The 17,750-nt window shown below is 32.6% G+C and overlaps 1 protein-coding gene across 1 annotated transcript; it reads left to right on the forward strand.

Annotated features, from left to right (window-relative positions):
* Nucleotides 1–6,925: 6,925 nt before the first annotated feature.
* On the forward strand, nt 6,926–14,992 carry LOC132722890 (opioid-binding protein/cell adhesion molecule homolog). The gene is made up of 8 exons (XM_060707475.1): nt 6,926–7,315; nt 7,799–7,914; nt 8,188–8,389; nt 10,524–10,661; nt 12,030–12,155; nt 13,089–13,240; nt 13,508–13,667; nt 14,127–14,992. Exons 1-8 carry the CDS (start codon nt 7,276–7,278, stop codon nt 14,168–14,170), a joined length of 978 nt encoding a protein of 325 aa, XP_060563458.1. The 5' UTR covers nt 6,926–7,275; the 3' UTR covers nt 14,171–14,992.
* Nucleotides 14,993–17,750: the final 2,758 nt, after the last annotated feature.

Consider the following 17,750-nt stretch of genomic DNA (forward strand, 5'->3'; position numbering starts at 1 on the left):
ACACACGTATAATAACTGTAATCATTATACCTGTCCCTATCAAAGAGTTTTAGACATATAATATTGTAAACAGAGTCTCTGTATATTATAGATTTTGAAACGCGATATTTTTTCTCTACTGAATATAAGGTTTTATTCACAGACGCTTGTGGTTTGGAGCTCAAAACGCCTTTAAAATCCAAATAAAATGCATATTTGTCAATCCAAGATAAAAATGTTCGCCGGAAAAAATCCGCATCCCTACCGTCATAATCACCATGTATTTTAATCCATTTCCAATATTTTCACATAATCCTTTGGTCTATCGACACAGAAGATATAATTCTTCACGATGATGGTCAATTTTAAACTTCAACGGTAATATAAACAACGCAGCAGCCGAAATAAACATCAATATTATCGCCGTTTTTTTCCAACGACAAAATCTTTCGATAAATTCAATGGACCAGACGGCTATGAACGAAGCTATCCGATTATGTGGCCCCAGCTTTGCCGTGTGCAAAATGCGCAGCGCTTTTAAGTTTGGGAACCACATAATCGGATAGCTTCGTTCATAGCCGTCTGGTCGGGTACGTTACGATACCGAAATCAACTTGATTTCGGTAAAGTTACCGAAATCAACTTTTCATTACCGAAATCAACTCGTAAAAACCAAACTAGTTAAAATATTGCTATTATTTATTCATTATTTGATGAAAAATAGTGAAATAGACTTTCAGTTAAAAAATCTATTGAAAATATTTTATTTTAATGATGTTACTAACAAAAATGTAATTATTGAGTTACTTCCCTTTGTTTTAAACAACCCGTTATGTGTTTAGCATTACCGAAATCAACTCATAAAAACCAACTTAGTTAAAATATTGCTATTATTTCTTCATTTTTTGATGAAAAATAGTGAAATAGACTTTCAGTTAAAAAATCTATTGAAAATATTTTATTTTAATGATGTTATTAACAAAAATGTAATTATTGAGGTACTTCCCTTTGTTCTTAACAACCCGTTATGTGTTTAGCATTACCGAAATCAACTCGTAAAAACCAACTTAGTTAAAATATTGCTATTATTTCTTCATTATTTGATGAAAAATAGTGAAATAGACTTTCAGTTAAAAAATCTATTGAAAATATTTTATTTTAATGATGTTATTAACAAAAATGTAATTATTGAGTTACTAGCCTTTGTCTAAACAACCCGTTATGTGTTTAGCATTACCGAAATCAGCGGTGAAGTTTAAATTATGTATATAATTAGTAGATAGTAGATTAGATAACATTAGTAGAGCTCTACTTTATAGACATATTTCTGTTTTTAAGTTTCAACCATATCTAAATATTATCAATGTTGAACGGTTTTGTAAAGATCTCACTAGGTTAAGAACTTAAGAGTATCATCTCATAGATTGCACATAGACTCAGGTAGATGGACTAAACCAAATAGTACACCTTTAAATGATAGAAAATGTTTTTCATGTAATGTCTTAGAAGACTAATACCATTTCATATTAGAATGCAATGTATATAATGATTTAAGAAAAAGTCTGATACCGCCATATTAGCATGTTATATATATGCACGTGATTGTCGTGCATAACAATTTTCTAAATAAAATCGTATTTTTAAAAAGCTATGATCGGACTATGATGGAAAAATAAAATACTCTGTAATATGAGTTAAAGATAATTATAAATTTTGTACATGTTTATGTTTTATGAAGAAAAATATCCAACTTCAACCGGAAGTTTATGATTTTCTATTATAAATTTGAATACAGATATATAATTGGACTGCTCTAAAAATGTTCCATAAAAATTGTATAATGTATCAGGCAGTAAAATTGGAAATTGGAAAGTTTGTGTCTTTCTTTTATTGAACAGTTAAACTATATATTAACAAATCACTAACATATGTTATGGGGACTCTTTATTATAATATTTTTATATTTTTGTCATTTATTTAAATGTTTAATACGAAATAAACTGATGGTTCATTATAATCTTTTATCTTTAACATACAATATATGTCAACTGTACCTCCTGTCTTAATTACTTCACACCTTACTTAATACAGTAATACACAGCATGTCATATCGTACAAGTTACAACATTTCATAATTGAAATTTGTCAGTATAAAGTGTTCCATTTTTTTCATCATATAAATATATACCAGTCATTCCATAAATTTATGCTGTTTACAGATATGAAATTTAAAATGATTTTAAATCGATCAACATAAAATCATTACTTAACACTTTTTCAATAAGTAGAATATGTCCGGGACATCAAAAAAATGCATACATTTTTGGAACAACTGATATGCAATTTGGTAATAATAATATCAAAGCACCTTGTCTCATATACCGAAATGTTTTCTACGGAAACGTTTAGCGACCACCCCTACAAATTAGTTAAAACCGGTCTTTTGACAATTTATTTAATATAAAATTATATTTTTACCAGCTTACTAGATCTGAAATATGTATAATACTATATGCGCCGATGAATATTAAAGGATTGCGGTTAACGAGTATGTTAATTATGTCAACTAACACCTCCATTGTCCGAGCACGTGTATGCTTGCTCCTTATTAGTAATTGTGTTATGATGAATGGCTACCGCTACGTCTTTTTATTTTAATCAAATCATAATCATTGGATTTAAATTAAATACTGTGATAATTTCCAATCAACTATTTTAATAGTGATCTAAATTAGGCGGATAACTTCAAACACAGTTTTGTTTAATCTTGTATTTTGAAACCATTAAGAAACATCAAAGAGATGATACGCTGCAATGTTATCTGACTAAACATTGAAAATAAGCGATATGAATTCAAATTTTAAAACTCACTCAAATATCTTTTTCATAGACTTCTGAAATTCATGCAAATATTTTAGGGGTTGTTCTCATCTTTGAAATGCAATCCGGTCAACTCGTCCCCTAGTCAACTCGTCCTCTGGTCAACTCGTCACCTTTTTGGTCAACTCGTCCCCTACTTTTGGTCAACTCGTCCTCAAAGAGTCAACTCGTCCCTCGTTCGATCTATTCGTCACTATTATGTTGTAAATCAATGTCTTTAAATAGTACTTTTTATGTAAAATTTATAATGAATTTGATTGATATCGAAATATTAATAAAATAACGTCTTTTTTACGTTAAATTTTAATGATCTTTATCTAACCCACGTGCATAGGTTTGATGTAAAATTACAAAGAAAGGTAAGTTTGCAAACATTCAATTAATGTTTAATTAATCGGAGTTTTAATGATAATTAAAACTAAAATTAGGTCCAACTCTTTGATTTTTACCTCCTCCCTGAATGGATTAAAGACTGACGACAGATTAACAGAAATTGGAAGTGCTAAAAACTTTATGTCGGTGCGTATTGATCTCATTATAGAAGGATCGTGTCAATTAAAAACATGATAATTGTTTGTTGTGAAATTGTCAATTGTTTCTGATTTTTTTAAAATTGAATTTCATTGTAATATTATGGTCCATTATCATAGGAGTTGTATAAACATACATGCCTTTTGAAAGAGTTAGTATTTTTTTTTTTTTCATTATTTTTTTAAAATAAAAAATCCGTACAATGATATTTGCCGTGGATATTAACTAATTGAAAACATAAAGTAATTACTAAATATTCAATTGCCATCTAATAATAAGTAAAGATTAATATTAAATTTCCATAAATAAATCTTTAAATTGATCTCAAAGAGGAGCTGTATAAAACCGAGTTCCAGAATTTCTTGTATAATACAAGTCAACATATTGAATGTATTAATTGTATTTAATTCAACATTTTCACATATTTGACCATACACCATCAAAAACAAAGTCGACATTTGGAAAATAAAATTTTATAACAACCTTTGGCACGATTTTCACGCGATTTGTATAATTTCTAATTAAAGACACGCGTTCTTTTAATATGTATATACGTATCCAACCACAGAGGCAAATGTGTCTTTAATCCTGTTATCAAATTACTATGTGTTTACTTTAATAACCAAAGGCACGTGTCATGATATATTTAATTAACAACAAAAAAAACCTCCAAATATTCGCATACAAAAAGCGTCAAAATATGTCAAATTCAGTAATTTTATAATGTATTATTTTAACAGTCTATGATAATTTATGGGGGGGGGGGACGAGTTGACCAGGGGACGAGTTGTCCAAGGGACGAGTTGACCAAAAAGGTGACGAGTTGACCAGAGGACGAGTTGACCAGGGGACGAGTTGACTCTGAATCTTTGAAATGAAATCTGATTTTTGATTTCGGTAATGCAACACATTAATAACAAGGGAAGTAATCATGATATATAATATACATATCCGTCTATAACATCATCATTTTTTATAATTAAATATTATTTTCCTATGTTTATGGTTCAGTTTGAATGATTATATATTAATTAATTAAACAAGATCTTTGAAAATGTTTATTTTAACTTTTACAAGCCGATTTCGGTATGGTAACATATATTTCGGTTCGTGACAAATTAGGGAAGTAATCTTGATATATAGGTATTTGTTTCTAAATTCATAATTATTAATTATTCCGAACTGATTTTTTGCATGAATGTCAAACTAAACCTATTGTAATAGATTATAATGAAAAAATATAATAGAACGCTTAATTGTGATTTTATAAGTCGATTTCGGTATTGTAACATATATTTCGGTTCGTGACAAATCAGGGAATAATCTTGATATTTAGTTATTTGTTTCTAATATCATTATTAATGATTATTTCGAACTGATTTTTTGCATGAAAGTCAAACTTAACCTATTGTAATATATTATAATGAAAAAAATATAATAAAACGCTTAATTTTGATTTTATAAGTTGATTTCGGTAATGAAAAGTTGATTTCGGTAACTTTACCGAAATCAAGTTGATTTCGGTATCGTAACGTACCGCGTCTGGTCCATTGAATTTATCGAAAGATTTTGTCGTTGGAAAAAAACGGCGATAATATTGATGTTTATTTCGGCTGCTGCGTTGTTTATATTAACGTTGAAGTTTAAAATTGACCATCATCGTGAAGAATTATATCTTCTGTGTCGATAGACCAAAGGATTATGTGAAAATATTGGAAATGGATTAAAATACATGGTGATTATGACGGTAGGGGTGCGGATTTTTTCCGGCGAACATTTTTATCTTGTGTATTATTATAGTTGTTGAAATATGATTTTTTTTCAAAACGGCATATATTAAGATTTTTTGATATATATGATCAGTACATGTCCTGGGATTGACAAATATGCATTTTATTTGGATTTTAAAGGCGTTTTGAGCTCCAAACCACAAGCGTCTGTGTATTATTATAGTTGTTGAAATATGATTTTTTCTCAAAACGGCATATATTAAGATTTTTTGATATATATGATCAGTATATGTCCTGGGATTGACAAATATGCATTTTATTTGGATTTTAAAGGCGTTTTGAGCTCCAAACCACAAGCGTCTGTGGTTTTATTGATAGTAAAGTTTATTAATGAACAAATTTCTTAGAGGTAAGATAAGATAATTAAGTTCAAGTTGGCAAAATTACAACAGTTCAACAGAAGCTCTACAGAGCTTTTATATTCGACATGTCTTTCAAATAGACACAGATGAAGTTTTGTAGAGCTCAATCCCCAGGTGCATAAATGTGACAAAATCTACAGCCTATTTCACGTTTTCACAATAAAGGTACAATTAATTAAGTTACAAGCATGGATCTAGAAAATTTCTGTTCAGGTTGCATAAGATAACCACTCACAACCCTGCTTACGGGGGTGTTTGGGGGCTCTCCATAGGGAAAAACTTCTCTTCCCAGATTTTTATGTGCACATAGCAGTACTTATATTTTTCCCTGGGACATAATAATTATGTTATGCCCCACCAACTTTTCCCACAAAATTTCAGACATGCATTGGTCCAAATTCATCCGAACTGTTAGGGGATGTAGTACCTTAACTACTTCATAAATATGTACATGAAAATAATACATTCTTTCAACTGGTTTAAAAAAAGCAAAATCGGTATTGTGAAATATGTTATTTCTTTCAGATAAAATCAACTATAAACAATACTTAAGTATGAATACAACTTTCGTTGTGGATTTTACATTATATCTTTTCCGGTGACCAATGATTGTACGTATCTGAGGTCATATCATTACAAATCCGACAATAGTACTTGTTTATTTATCAAGTGATATTTTTTTCTCACACTGTTAAACAATACAGTCTCACAAGAACAATAAACTAAAAATACTTAAATTATGTGTGACTCATTATTTCATTACTCAACGGTGTTTCTATATTCGTGCAGGAAATTATTTGAAATTTTGAACTTTCATCTGATTTGAAATTCTACTCCAGCTCGAAATTAAGTCTAGCCGTGCCCAAGTGGTTAAGGTCGTTGGATTCACACCACATGCTCTTCGAGCTCACTGACCGCCAGCTTCTTTAGCTTCTTTATATGGAAATTAGTTAATAATAATTGAGCCGCGTCATGACAAAACCAACATAATGGGTTTGCGACCCGCATGGATCCAGACCAGCCTGCGCATCCGCGCAGTCTGATCAGGATCCATGCTGTTCGCTTACAACCCTATTACAAGTAGAGAAACTTATAGCGAACAGCATGGATCCTGATCAGACTGCGCGAAAGCGCAGGCTGGTCTGGATCCATGCTGGTCGCAAACGCACTATGTTGGTTTTGTCATGACACGGCTCATATGTATGTCTTGTTTGTTTTGTTATATAATCAACGCAAACTGATGCATTGTTATTCACACTACCGATTTTTGGCAGGACACTGTGTCAACTTATCCTCGTTCAGCCCTTTGCATGCTGGGAAATTTGTCGTCTGCCGAAATGTCGTCTGCTTTAACTTAAAAAAGGAGTTTAAGGGCTGGCTTGGGTTCGAATTTATTTAGGGATTTATTGCGACACAAGTAGTATTGTAATGGTGAAGAGGGGGTGGGTGATTAAATGATGATGACACTGCAAGTCAAGTTTCCTAAATCATGTTCCAAAACCCCTTCTATGAAGTGTTAACTTTTTATCCATCGATGGTGTTAAGAGCAAAATAATCGCTCTTAATTTATTAACGGAAGCCACTTGATCTTACAGCTGGGGGGAATAAAAACAACACTTAGGATTTTTTAGTGTTTTTATTACTAACGAACAGCTAACGGATTGATTATTGTTATAATACGTTCAGTGTATGTACATTTGTAGTGTAAAGAACTCGGACTCTATTTCAACAGAATGCGGGAATTATATTCTTATTTTATAATCTCTGTAATTGGTGAGTTTATTTGCTATATTTATTCTGAAAGCACAAAGCTATATTTAATAAAAGATATAGTCTCAGATGAAAGTTATTATTAATATTAATATTTTAATATTAACCCATTCTGCCTCAGTAGAATAAATTTTTACTTTTCTTAGAAACAAATATTGTTTTACCTGTTTAGAAAGGGCTAAAATAAATTTTATAATCATTATGTTAAAATATGGTTTTAGAGAACGTTAGATCTTTTCTTTTACCAGAAGAATGTAGTGATACATGTGAAATAATTTGTCATGAAAGTAGTAAAATGTAGTAAACAAAGTAGAATTTTGACTTCCATACAAAATACTCTATTTCATACACTATAACTGTACTTATTGCCATAAAGGTAACAAAAAGATATGATTTGATTATGAAATAATTGGCCAATGACTAACTTTAAATTGTTTTCTTTATCAAAGTATAGATAGAAAAAACTGTTATATTATTGTTTTGCAGGGAGTTTATGGAGTGTTTCCGATGGCGCCATCATAAACTACACCCAACCTGCCACTCTTAACCGGAATGTGATATTACCATGCCGACTGCCAATGCACGAGAGCAAAAATGTCAACGTTAGTATATACTCGTGCAAAAAGTCCTGTTTCATTCAGAATGACTTTTGTTTTTCTTTTTTCTCTTATTTAGTTGGTTGTTTTTGTTTGTGTTTTTTCCCTTACTTAATTTTTATTCACGAGTTTCTTATAATCTAACACTATTGAAGTAATTGAAATATGATGGGAACGGCGGAAAAGTTCCGACGGAAACGGACGGAAAAAGTCGAAAAGTTCCGGAAACGGATGGAAAAAGTCGAAAAGTTCCGACTGACCCTGTCATGTTTATTTCAGGTTCGCTGGTATAGCGGCAAAGATGGCTGGCTGACTTCCGGTACAAACGTTTACGCACACCATGCTGAAATAGAAATTATGAAACCTGCACCCAATGAGTGGAATCTGTTTATCAAGAAAATGACTAAGTCGTTTGAAGACACTTACACCTGTAAAACTGATCAGAACGAGATACTTTCGCTGGTCAAGGTCATAATCGAAAGTAAGTTCCGGAAGATAATTTTGTATAATCTATGCTGCACAAAAAAAACATAAAAAAACGCAGTGATATAAATCGTTTCTCAGCAGTGATGTTGTTGTAAACAAATGAAACAATTTTCTATCCAACAACGGCACCCTTTACCACACACATGTAATAACATTCTTCTCTAGAGTTGTCGCCCATGATTACATACCTTTCTTCTCTTTCCATATAATTCCACTATTCTATAGAGTTGTTTCCCCTTATCAAAAGACACGGCTTTCTTGTATGGTTGACTGATGCCCCTTATCTCCTTATACCGCTCTTCTCTAGCCTTGTTACCCCTTATCTCCTTATACCACTGTTGTTTAGAATTGTTGCCTCTTATCCACTTAATATCTCTGTTCTAGCGTTATTGCCCTATATTACATAATACCATAATACTACTATTTTATAGAGTTGTTTCCCCTTATCAAACAACACCGCTCTCCTGTATGGTTGACTGATGCCCCTTATCTCCTTATAGCACTCTTCTCTAGCGTTATTGCCTTTATCACATAATTCCATTATTTTCAAGAATAGTTGCCCGTTTTCAAAATATTTTACTTCTATTTTAAAGGTGTTGCCCCTTATTACATAAAATCAATCTTCCCTATAGACTGCCTCTTATCACTTAATACCACTATTGAGTTATTGCCTCATATCATGTAATTCTACCTATTTTACTCTAGTTGTTGCCACTTGACACTTAAAACACATGCTACGTGTAGTTAACGACCTTTATCACCTGATATCATTATCTTTTATGAATTGTTGCCCGCTTTTCTCATAAAATCACAATTATGAACCCAAGAAATAGTAGCCTTCAAATAAGATTTGCTTGTAAGTTTTAATTGGTTTCTACCATCTGTTGAGGTCTTTAGTTTTTTGTTGATCCATATTACATAAAACCACTATTCTCTATAGAAGTTGCCCCTCATCACAACCACTTTTTGTATTTTCTGATCGAAGACCAGGAAATACAAAGCTGACATTCAATCTCTGACACAGCGGTTCACGACAAACCTAACAACAAGAAGTTCTTAAAATTGCTTAAAACTAGCGATTTAAAAGAAAGAAATATTTTCATTTTGTTACAAGTAACCAACAAATTACAACGCATTCAAAGTTTAAAAGTAGCTTTGGGTTATAGAATTGTCGATCAATGCACGATCACAAATAACGCGGATGAATATGATTTTAATCAATGAAAATGCTATTTTTAGCGTTGTCGATCAAAGCGTATTACACAAATAAATCTGACTGTCGAGTAGTGGAATATATATACATGCGAGAAGTTTTTCGCAAAATTATTTACATCAATGTTAAACAACAGGGTTATCGTGAACAAAATACCTCGAAATTAATAAGGATTACAAACCCAAAATGCAATGGAAATTCTAAATTTAGTTTTACTTGATTTTATTCACGCTTTCTTCGTATAACTTCTCCGTGGAGCAGGGGTAACGCGCTCGTTTAGTGTTTCAGAGGTCTGGGGTTCAAATCCCATTCAAGGCAACTATTTTCATTTTTTTAAGTTTCTTTGTTAAGAAGGTAGCCACGATATGCAAGGATAAAGTGTGACTGTCATAAAAAATGAACATAAATGATTTTTTGATGCAACTCTAGTCATGCAAAATACCGTATGTATCAAACTTTGGTGCCCTGCAAGATGAACTATAGTACATAAAAATATACTTATACAGGATATACAGTACGATTCAAATTGCAAAGATCAGAAAATACCACAGAGCTTGTGCAAGCAGCCCTTTGATTAATATAGTTGTTGCCGCTTATCAAAAGAGCTGTCACAATCGGATCTTCTCGACCTAGACCCTTTCCGTCAAACTTTGGATAATAACCGAGATGTTCCGATTGGAGCTGTCATTCATTATCGCATTATTCCATTTCTCACTCGAGTCTTTGTCCTGTCTCACTAAGTTCCGCTCCAATTTATCATAGGGTGGTGCGTACGCCGCTACCAAGCTCTCCTTTCATTTGTCACTAATAAAGTAATAGTTCTGTGTTTTATAAGTTGTACATGTATCGTGATAATATTTTCTCTAACGATGATAATTCATGTATTAATAACAACATAATTATTTTTTATATGCAGCCCCTCCGAAGATAGACGAATTGGCGTCGTCTCCGAAACGTGTTAATGTTAAAGAAGGCGAAAATGCTGAACTGAGGTGTGAAGTTACCGGAACGCCTACACCGGAAATACATTGGTACAGAGGCTCATCTGAAACGCGTAAGTATATACAAGTAAAATTGTTTCCTGCGGGGAATATTTTTGATGATATAAAGATATTTCATTTAACTATCTTCAACATTGTTTGGGTGGGTGGATAAATAAACGTTTGTATCAGGAATATAGTTGACAATAATCGATCAATATAGAAGAAGGTCACCGTTAATGACCGGAGAAGGTCGAACATAAAACAATTATTTCTTTTTAAGAAAATGATTAAATAGGCCTACCATTTTATGAATAATTCCGAGCAAAAAAAAAGCAAACACACAAGTTTTCGCAGAAAACTTCTCTATCTATTATGGCAGATGCCACTACGAATATTTTAATTTTGTAGATTTTCAGTATAAACAATTTATTGTTTGTAACATTTTGAGATACATATTAAAGAAACATTGATAATTTTCAAACACATCATTCAAGTTTTTCCACCTTAAACGGTATTATAATTATAGAAAATTAAAAATATTACGTAATAGTTTTTTGTTCTTAATTAGGTGTAATTCTGTCTTATTCCCTAGAGGTTTATCCGTAACGTACCGGCAAACGGTATTTAGCCAGGTTTTCGAAAAGGTCAATTACCCAATCATGTACGGTTTACAGATCACATGCTCCTCCATGTACCGAAAACAGGTCACGTGCTCCTCCATGCCTCAAAAGTTAAACGCGTACCAATACCCTGCGGTCTCCAGACCGCAGGGAATTAAGAGTTTTTTTTAGAGTTTATTTCATTTATTCCATAAGGCTATTAATATATTATACTTTTACATAGCTTTTATTATTTGGCCGTCGTACAGTGGCGTACTTTTGGCTTAAAATTCATAGCTTTGGCTTAATATTCCGTGGAAATTGCATAGAGGTGAATTTTCACGTTGTGCTTCAAACTTAACCCTATAAGATCATGACTTGTGACATGTCTGTGGGTCCGTACTCGGCAGCAAAAGCTTCTTTTTTGTGTCCGTGCGGGCGGATTGATCTCATTTAGCATATACTTTATATTTGTATCTCTTGCATGCGTTTAATTATCAAATAACAGACCTGCCTTAGACTATAAAACGTTGAACTTAAAAATAAGATTCAGGTGCATTTTTTGAGTTTGGGACATATTTAGAAATTTTAGCAATTCTTTTCATATTTAAGTTCAATTGATTAGCAACAGCGTTGCCGTTTTGTTCCAAGTTATCGTATGACTTTCTATTAATTAATGTCTATTTTTGTAAGATAGCTCTTAAAAGTAAAAACAGTTGACCAGTACCAACTTTTTGTATTACAAATTATAAGAACAAAAAAGCCATTTCTTACATGTTGTCAAGTTAAATATGATATTGTTTTAGTGTCAAAACCATGATTGCTTGTTCTGTTATACAGCCACTAGGGTTTCCGGTAAGCTGCTTAAAATACCCGCCATAAAGAGGTACGCGGCAGACGAATACATTTGTCGTGCAAACAGTTCGAAAGGAGAAGCTGAGCATAGAATTCGTCTGACTGTTAACTGTAAGTAACATGTTATTCGTAACTTTTCGGTTCTTTCCGTCATCTTCGAATGATTGGTAACCGGCAGAATATTCATTGGCCAATGAGGAAATAACATAACATGGCGAGACAACACATTAGATACTTTTTATACATATATTTCGTTTAATTTATTACATTATTTTAATACTCAGCGCCGGATTCATCCCACCTCGTGCCACAGACACTAAGAGAACAGTCCGTGACCTCTCCTTACCCAGCGTAAATAAAATTATCTCACAGAAACTTTTAACATATTATCACTTGCGGAGCATCTGTCTCACTTTGATTCAATTTCCACGCGAATTAAAAAAAACCCAAAAAACAACAACATTTATCATCTAGTCTGGTGACTGGATTTTTTTATTTGTCTTGAAATGGTTTTAAAACAAGTTTTATAAGATGGGTGCCCCATCTTTGTTAAAATGTTAAAGTTTTTTTTATTGATAGTTGATAGGGGATCAAGCCAGAGGCTTTGTCTGACCCCAGATGCCTGAGCCTAGTACATGGGATAAATTGATTGTGGACTGGCTTGTCGGATTGTTCCTTCATCGCAACCTGAACGCCTCGTGAGGGAATCATGCATTTTGACGGAAAGGGCCGAAAAGATGAAATCGGACTGAAGAGATAAATAACTATCTTTAATTTTGTCCTTATTAAGAAACTTATTATGAGTTAAAGGTCAATGACAATCAACATATACATGGATACATTGTCATTTAAAGTCTGTCAAATCAAAAAACCTACCAGAATCGCCATTTTGCCCAAAAACTTCAAGTGGTTCCGGCTCGGTACTATATTACTTTATGTGCACCTAGATAGTAGACAGATTTGTATGGGGGTATTGGTGTTAAAACCTCCAATCAAACAGATATTTATATATCTAATTATATATGTACGTCTATTTTGATCTAGTTGGACCGGAAGCAACCATTATGGAGTCACCAGTATACGCAGCCGGTGCGAAAGTAGCAGTGATGTCATGTGTTGTCCAGGGCTCACCACTCATTGCAGCTTACTGGAGAGATCTACGTGGCAAACAAATAAAGGCGAACTGGAGATACCTAGTAATTCAACTTATTGTTTATATAACGCGTATACTGTACTTCATTTAACGTTTTATCATTTAGCAAAAAAAAAATTACTAAACGGAAATATTTACTTTGTACATGTTTACGACAGACTCTTTATAGTATGAGAATTTTTAAAAGTAGCAAACTCTTTTTTGTCATCTTGCTGGATCAGATACGGAAATTAACGAAGTCACCCGAATTTAAACGAACTGAGGTAGGAAGACACTATATCACTTCCTTCTTTTCTCAATGCCAAATTAGGTGATGCAAGAGGACGCTGGTGATGGGATACCTGTAAAGTTTTTAAATCTTGTTATCCGCCAGTCCGTATTAGCCTATAAAGACTTCGGGAATTACACGTGCGTGGCACAAACGGATAACAGTGAAGCACGAGCTATAGTAGAACTGAAAAATATAGCAGGTATGTGTTATGTTTTCGTAGTGATAAATATGATATTGATCAATGATTTAGTCATTCATTCTAATCAGACTTTAAAATAGAATTTTGGAAAATTCTTAAAGTCGTTCACTAGAGTTTTCTAGCATTTTTGTAAGGATTATGTCTCATTATAAGTGCGCGTGATTTTTTAATCATCAAAGCACGTGCATGAAATATAATCTATAATGTAACCTTTTTGGCGACATGACACTGCAGTGTCGTTTTAACTAAAAACCTACCAATGAACTTATGTGTACATTTGTATAATCCAGTTTATTTTGTAGTATTATCTATAAATCAATCTAATTGGTCAATAATGTGCGGTTATTGCACATAGGTAACTGTCGCGTAATGTGACGTAACATTAGTGACGTAGAATATTCATTATTCGCATTTCATCAATACTACAGTACTTTGATTATATTCAGTTTCCGTTTTCAGATAAGCCAAAAGAAGAGGAAGGGAAAGTTATCAACTATAACTGATTACAAATAATAAGCTTTTTTTATTTTAAACGGACAAAAAATCAACATCACTTAACGTTATAAGTTGTTTTCTTGGAATTAAAAACAATGAAAGAAATATTTCAGTAGACATAACCTTTATACCATCTAAAGAAAGCGCAGTTAACTAAATGTTTGTGAATATTGTATATTTTAATGCTTCAACAATGTATATAATTTATATTCATTCTGAAATTTGATGAATCATTATCTTTAAAGTGGTTTGACTTTATGTTAGATATCCTCTGATTATTATACAACGTACATGTAAGTTTTTTTTTTTCATATTCCTTTCCATTGTTTTACTTGTACATAATTTATAATGCAAAATACAGATTGTTGTACAAAAAGTGTGTTTTTTTTTAAATAAATGAACATTCAGAAGAACAATTACTTTGAGAATGTATACAAAAATGATGCAATTTAAAATGTCTGTGTAACAATTACTTCCCCTTATCTATTAGTTAGCAGCAGTTACTTTCTCTAATCAGAATAGCCGGTTACTTCCTTAAATTATTAGACGCCGCGCTGCAAGTGGCGTCAAGTAGATATGCATTTGTCCATACAGCAATGGGGAAAATTTTAGACTTGATTTTGTGTATTTTTTTAAAAATTTTTTTAAACAAAATCACACTGTTTTCAAATTTTCTAATAAAAATAGCTTTTTCTGATGTACAGCATGTCACAGAGCTTTAAGGGATTAGAATAAACGTTTAACTGAAGTGATATATAGTGCCTTATTTGAATATCATATACTTTTTATCATATCTAATTTTATCTACATAATAAATAACGTGCCAATGAGCCAGTCTATAGTTCGATCGTTCTAAAACTTAACCTTTGAGAGAGGTAACGACTGAGGCAGTGTCATACACTTCATTTGCTCCGCCTCTGTTGAAGTACGGCTCTGCCTTAAATTGTCGCCAAATTTAATATGATGCTCCGTATGCTAGCATTTAGTCTTCGTTGACGGGGCGGAAGAGAACCAGGACAACTTTGATCAATATCACGTGTCGAATCATTAAATTACAAGTTACAAAGCCTAAATCACGCCCACTATCAGAGAGGCAGTTCTCCCTCAACCGTTCAGAAAGTACGCCGGTTACGCTATGGCCAATAAGGGGACTGCAGAATAGTTCGTCCTCAAAATCATTCGAACATTATGCAATTTGTATCAATATTTAAATGGACATATTCTCGGCACATAAATTATTGTCTTGAATTTATTTTAAGTATACCAATCATTTCAATTTTACTTGTTATCCAATTTATTTTGCTTCAACCAGACGTTTCAATCTTTGTCGCAACAGAATTTCAGACATGACATTACTTTGTGAATGTATGCATTAGGTACTACTTTTTCACAAAAATATGCAACTAATTAATTATTAAACAATCAGCACATTACCAAGAACATGGAGAAAAAAAATGATTTATTCTTCGGATATTCAACTGTAATAGAGAACGATTTTCAATGCTGATTGACTGTTCACATCATTTGGCGGCGTCTTTGATGTGCAGCATCAACATTTAACTTGTTACCTGAATGACAGGGCGATCACTGCGTTGAAATTGTTTTAACAGCAGTTACTTCCCCTTACAGTACAGTTTAGTATACAAAAGAATAGAGGGACGCTAATTTCGTGGATATTGTAACAACCAAATGGTATCTGAGAAAACGTGTATTAAATTATAGAAACTGGAGAATTGGCGAATCTTAGACTTACAGGGACGTGTGAATTTTTCAACAGCATAGAAGGTCGCTACCATAGAAGTAATAATAGGTTTTGTGCGGAGAAGACTTCCTGTAAAATTCAATTTGTAATTGGATTAAATTAAATGCTTTAATTTAAAACAATTAAAGCCGAGGTTTCGTTTAATGTAGAATAGTTTTATTACTATATCATCTCTAGGTATCTCTATATTTAAATATTTTCAAAAAAAAAATGTATACATGTGCACTTTAAACAAGGTTCTTTCTTTAGGCCTATATTAAATCGCATAGTGGTTATACAAAGTTGTCTTCAAATGAATATTGTGTTTCATTTTATCGTTTACAAACTGGATAATTGTGTTTGACTTAATCAAATAGAACACGCACTTGTGGTGTATATTTAATAGATACCTGTAATGTCCGAATATAGAATATGTTATCAAGGGACACTAACGCAAGGCCAAAAATTAAAATTGTGTCACATTCCGATTTCCATTCAAAAGAATAAGACTAGTTGTATTTCTTATCTGGATTAAAAAAAAATATGCCGTACTGTAGTGAATTTTAGTAATAGTGTAGTAATTTTAATTATATAAAAACTTTAACTCTGTTGTCTGCTGCAATATTTTAAAGTCGGGCGGATAACCGGATATTGACTTATCTGGCCTTAAAATAGATTACTTATCTTCCCTGTTATGACTAAACGTATCTTGAGATTTTGATACACGGATGATATTAGAGGATATGGATGGATATAGCATCAGATTATATGCCTGCATTTTATTTATCGGTAAGTCTATTTTCTTAATCGTTTATTACCCGGCATTTAAAGTCTTCTTTTATATTGGTTTCTTTTTCTACTTTATTACAACAAAAGAACGAGACCGGTCTGTTTACTTTATCAATTTTAACTTGAATGTCCTTTGAAGTAATAAGGATAAAATTAAAAAGTATTATATGCCATACGTAAAGTAACGCCATTTCTCGTAATATTTCAACGGATACGGTTCGAACCCCGCTATCCTCAACTTCCGCTGTTCAAAGCTCCGCCCTGACTGTAACTTTTCTCAGCAGGAAAACAATTCATTGATAACTAGTTTATCAAATTTTGTATTTTATCAGTTGCCATATTTAAAATGCCATTATGCGGTGGTGATGCATTTGCCTCTTATTTGTTATCAGGTTATTTATTTTACAGTTTATTTGACTCGTGTTATAAATGCGACTTTAAATTTTACACTGGCGGCCAAGCTAAACCATGAAGCCAGGTTGCAGTGTTTATACCCGGGCGACACACACGGCGTGAAAGTTTGTATAATTTTGATATATTTGTACGCCTTTGTTTACAATTAGATGCATATTATACAGAGTAAGATATTGACAATTTTTCAAATTTGAAAGATAAAGGAAAGATCAATGTTCTTTTTAAAAAAAAAACAAACAAAAAACAAACAAAAAAACAACAAAAAAAAACAAAAAACATAGAACTCATAAAGAGGAGGGGTGTCCTATAATTAAAGTATCTGCTTCTCGACCCAAGTTACCTGGGTTCAAAAACTACTTTGGTCACGATTATTTTTTCTCATTATGACCCCTCGGTCCGAGGTTATAAAGAAATCCTCTTTGCGCAAAATCAGATCTCAGGTATCCGATTGGTCTGAAACTGCCAAAGTATGTTCAATGGCCAATAAAAATCCTGAGATTTAGGACAGAATTCGGGCCTTAAGGCCAGTACTGGTTAGTTCCGGGAAGCGGAAACGAGAGTGGTTCATATAAGCCTATGTACAGCCCTTAAGTAAATAAATATGTGACTTTTTAAAGGCACATTATGCTTCAGAAACGAATATA

The sequence above is a fragment of the Ruditapes philippinarum genome, unplaced genomic scaffold (genome assembly GCF_026571515.1).
Source record: "Ruditapes philippinarum isolate M1 unplaced genomic scaffold, ASM2657151v2 ctg34_1_1_1_1, whole genome shotgun sequence".
Taxonomy (NCBI): Eukaryota; Metazoa; Mollusca; class Bivalvia; order Venerida; family Veneridae; genus Ruditapes; species Ruditapes philippinarum.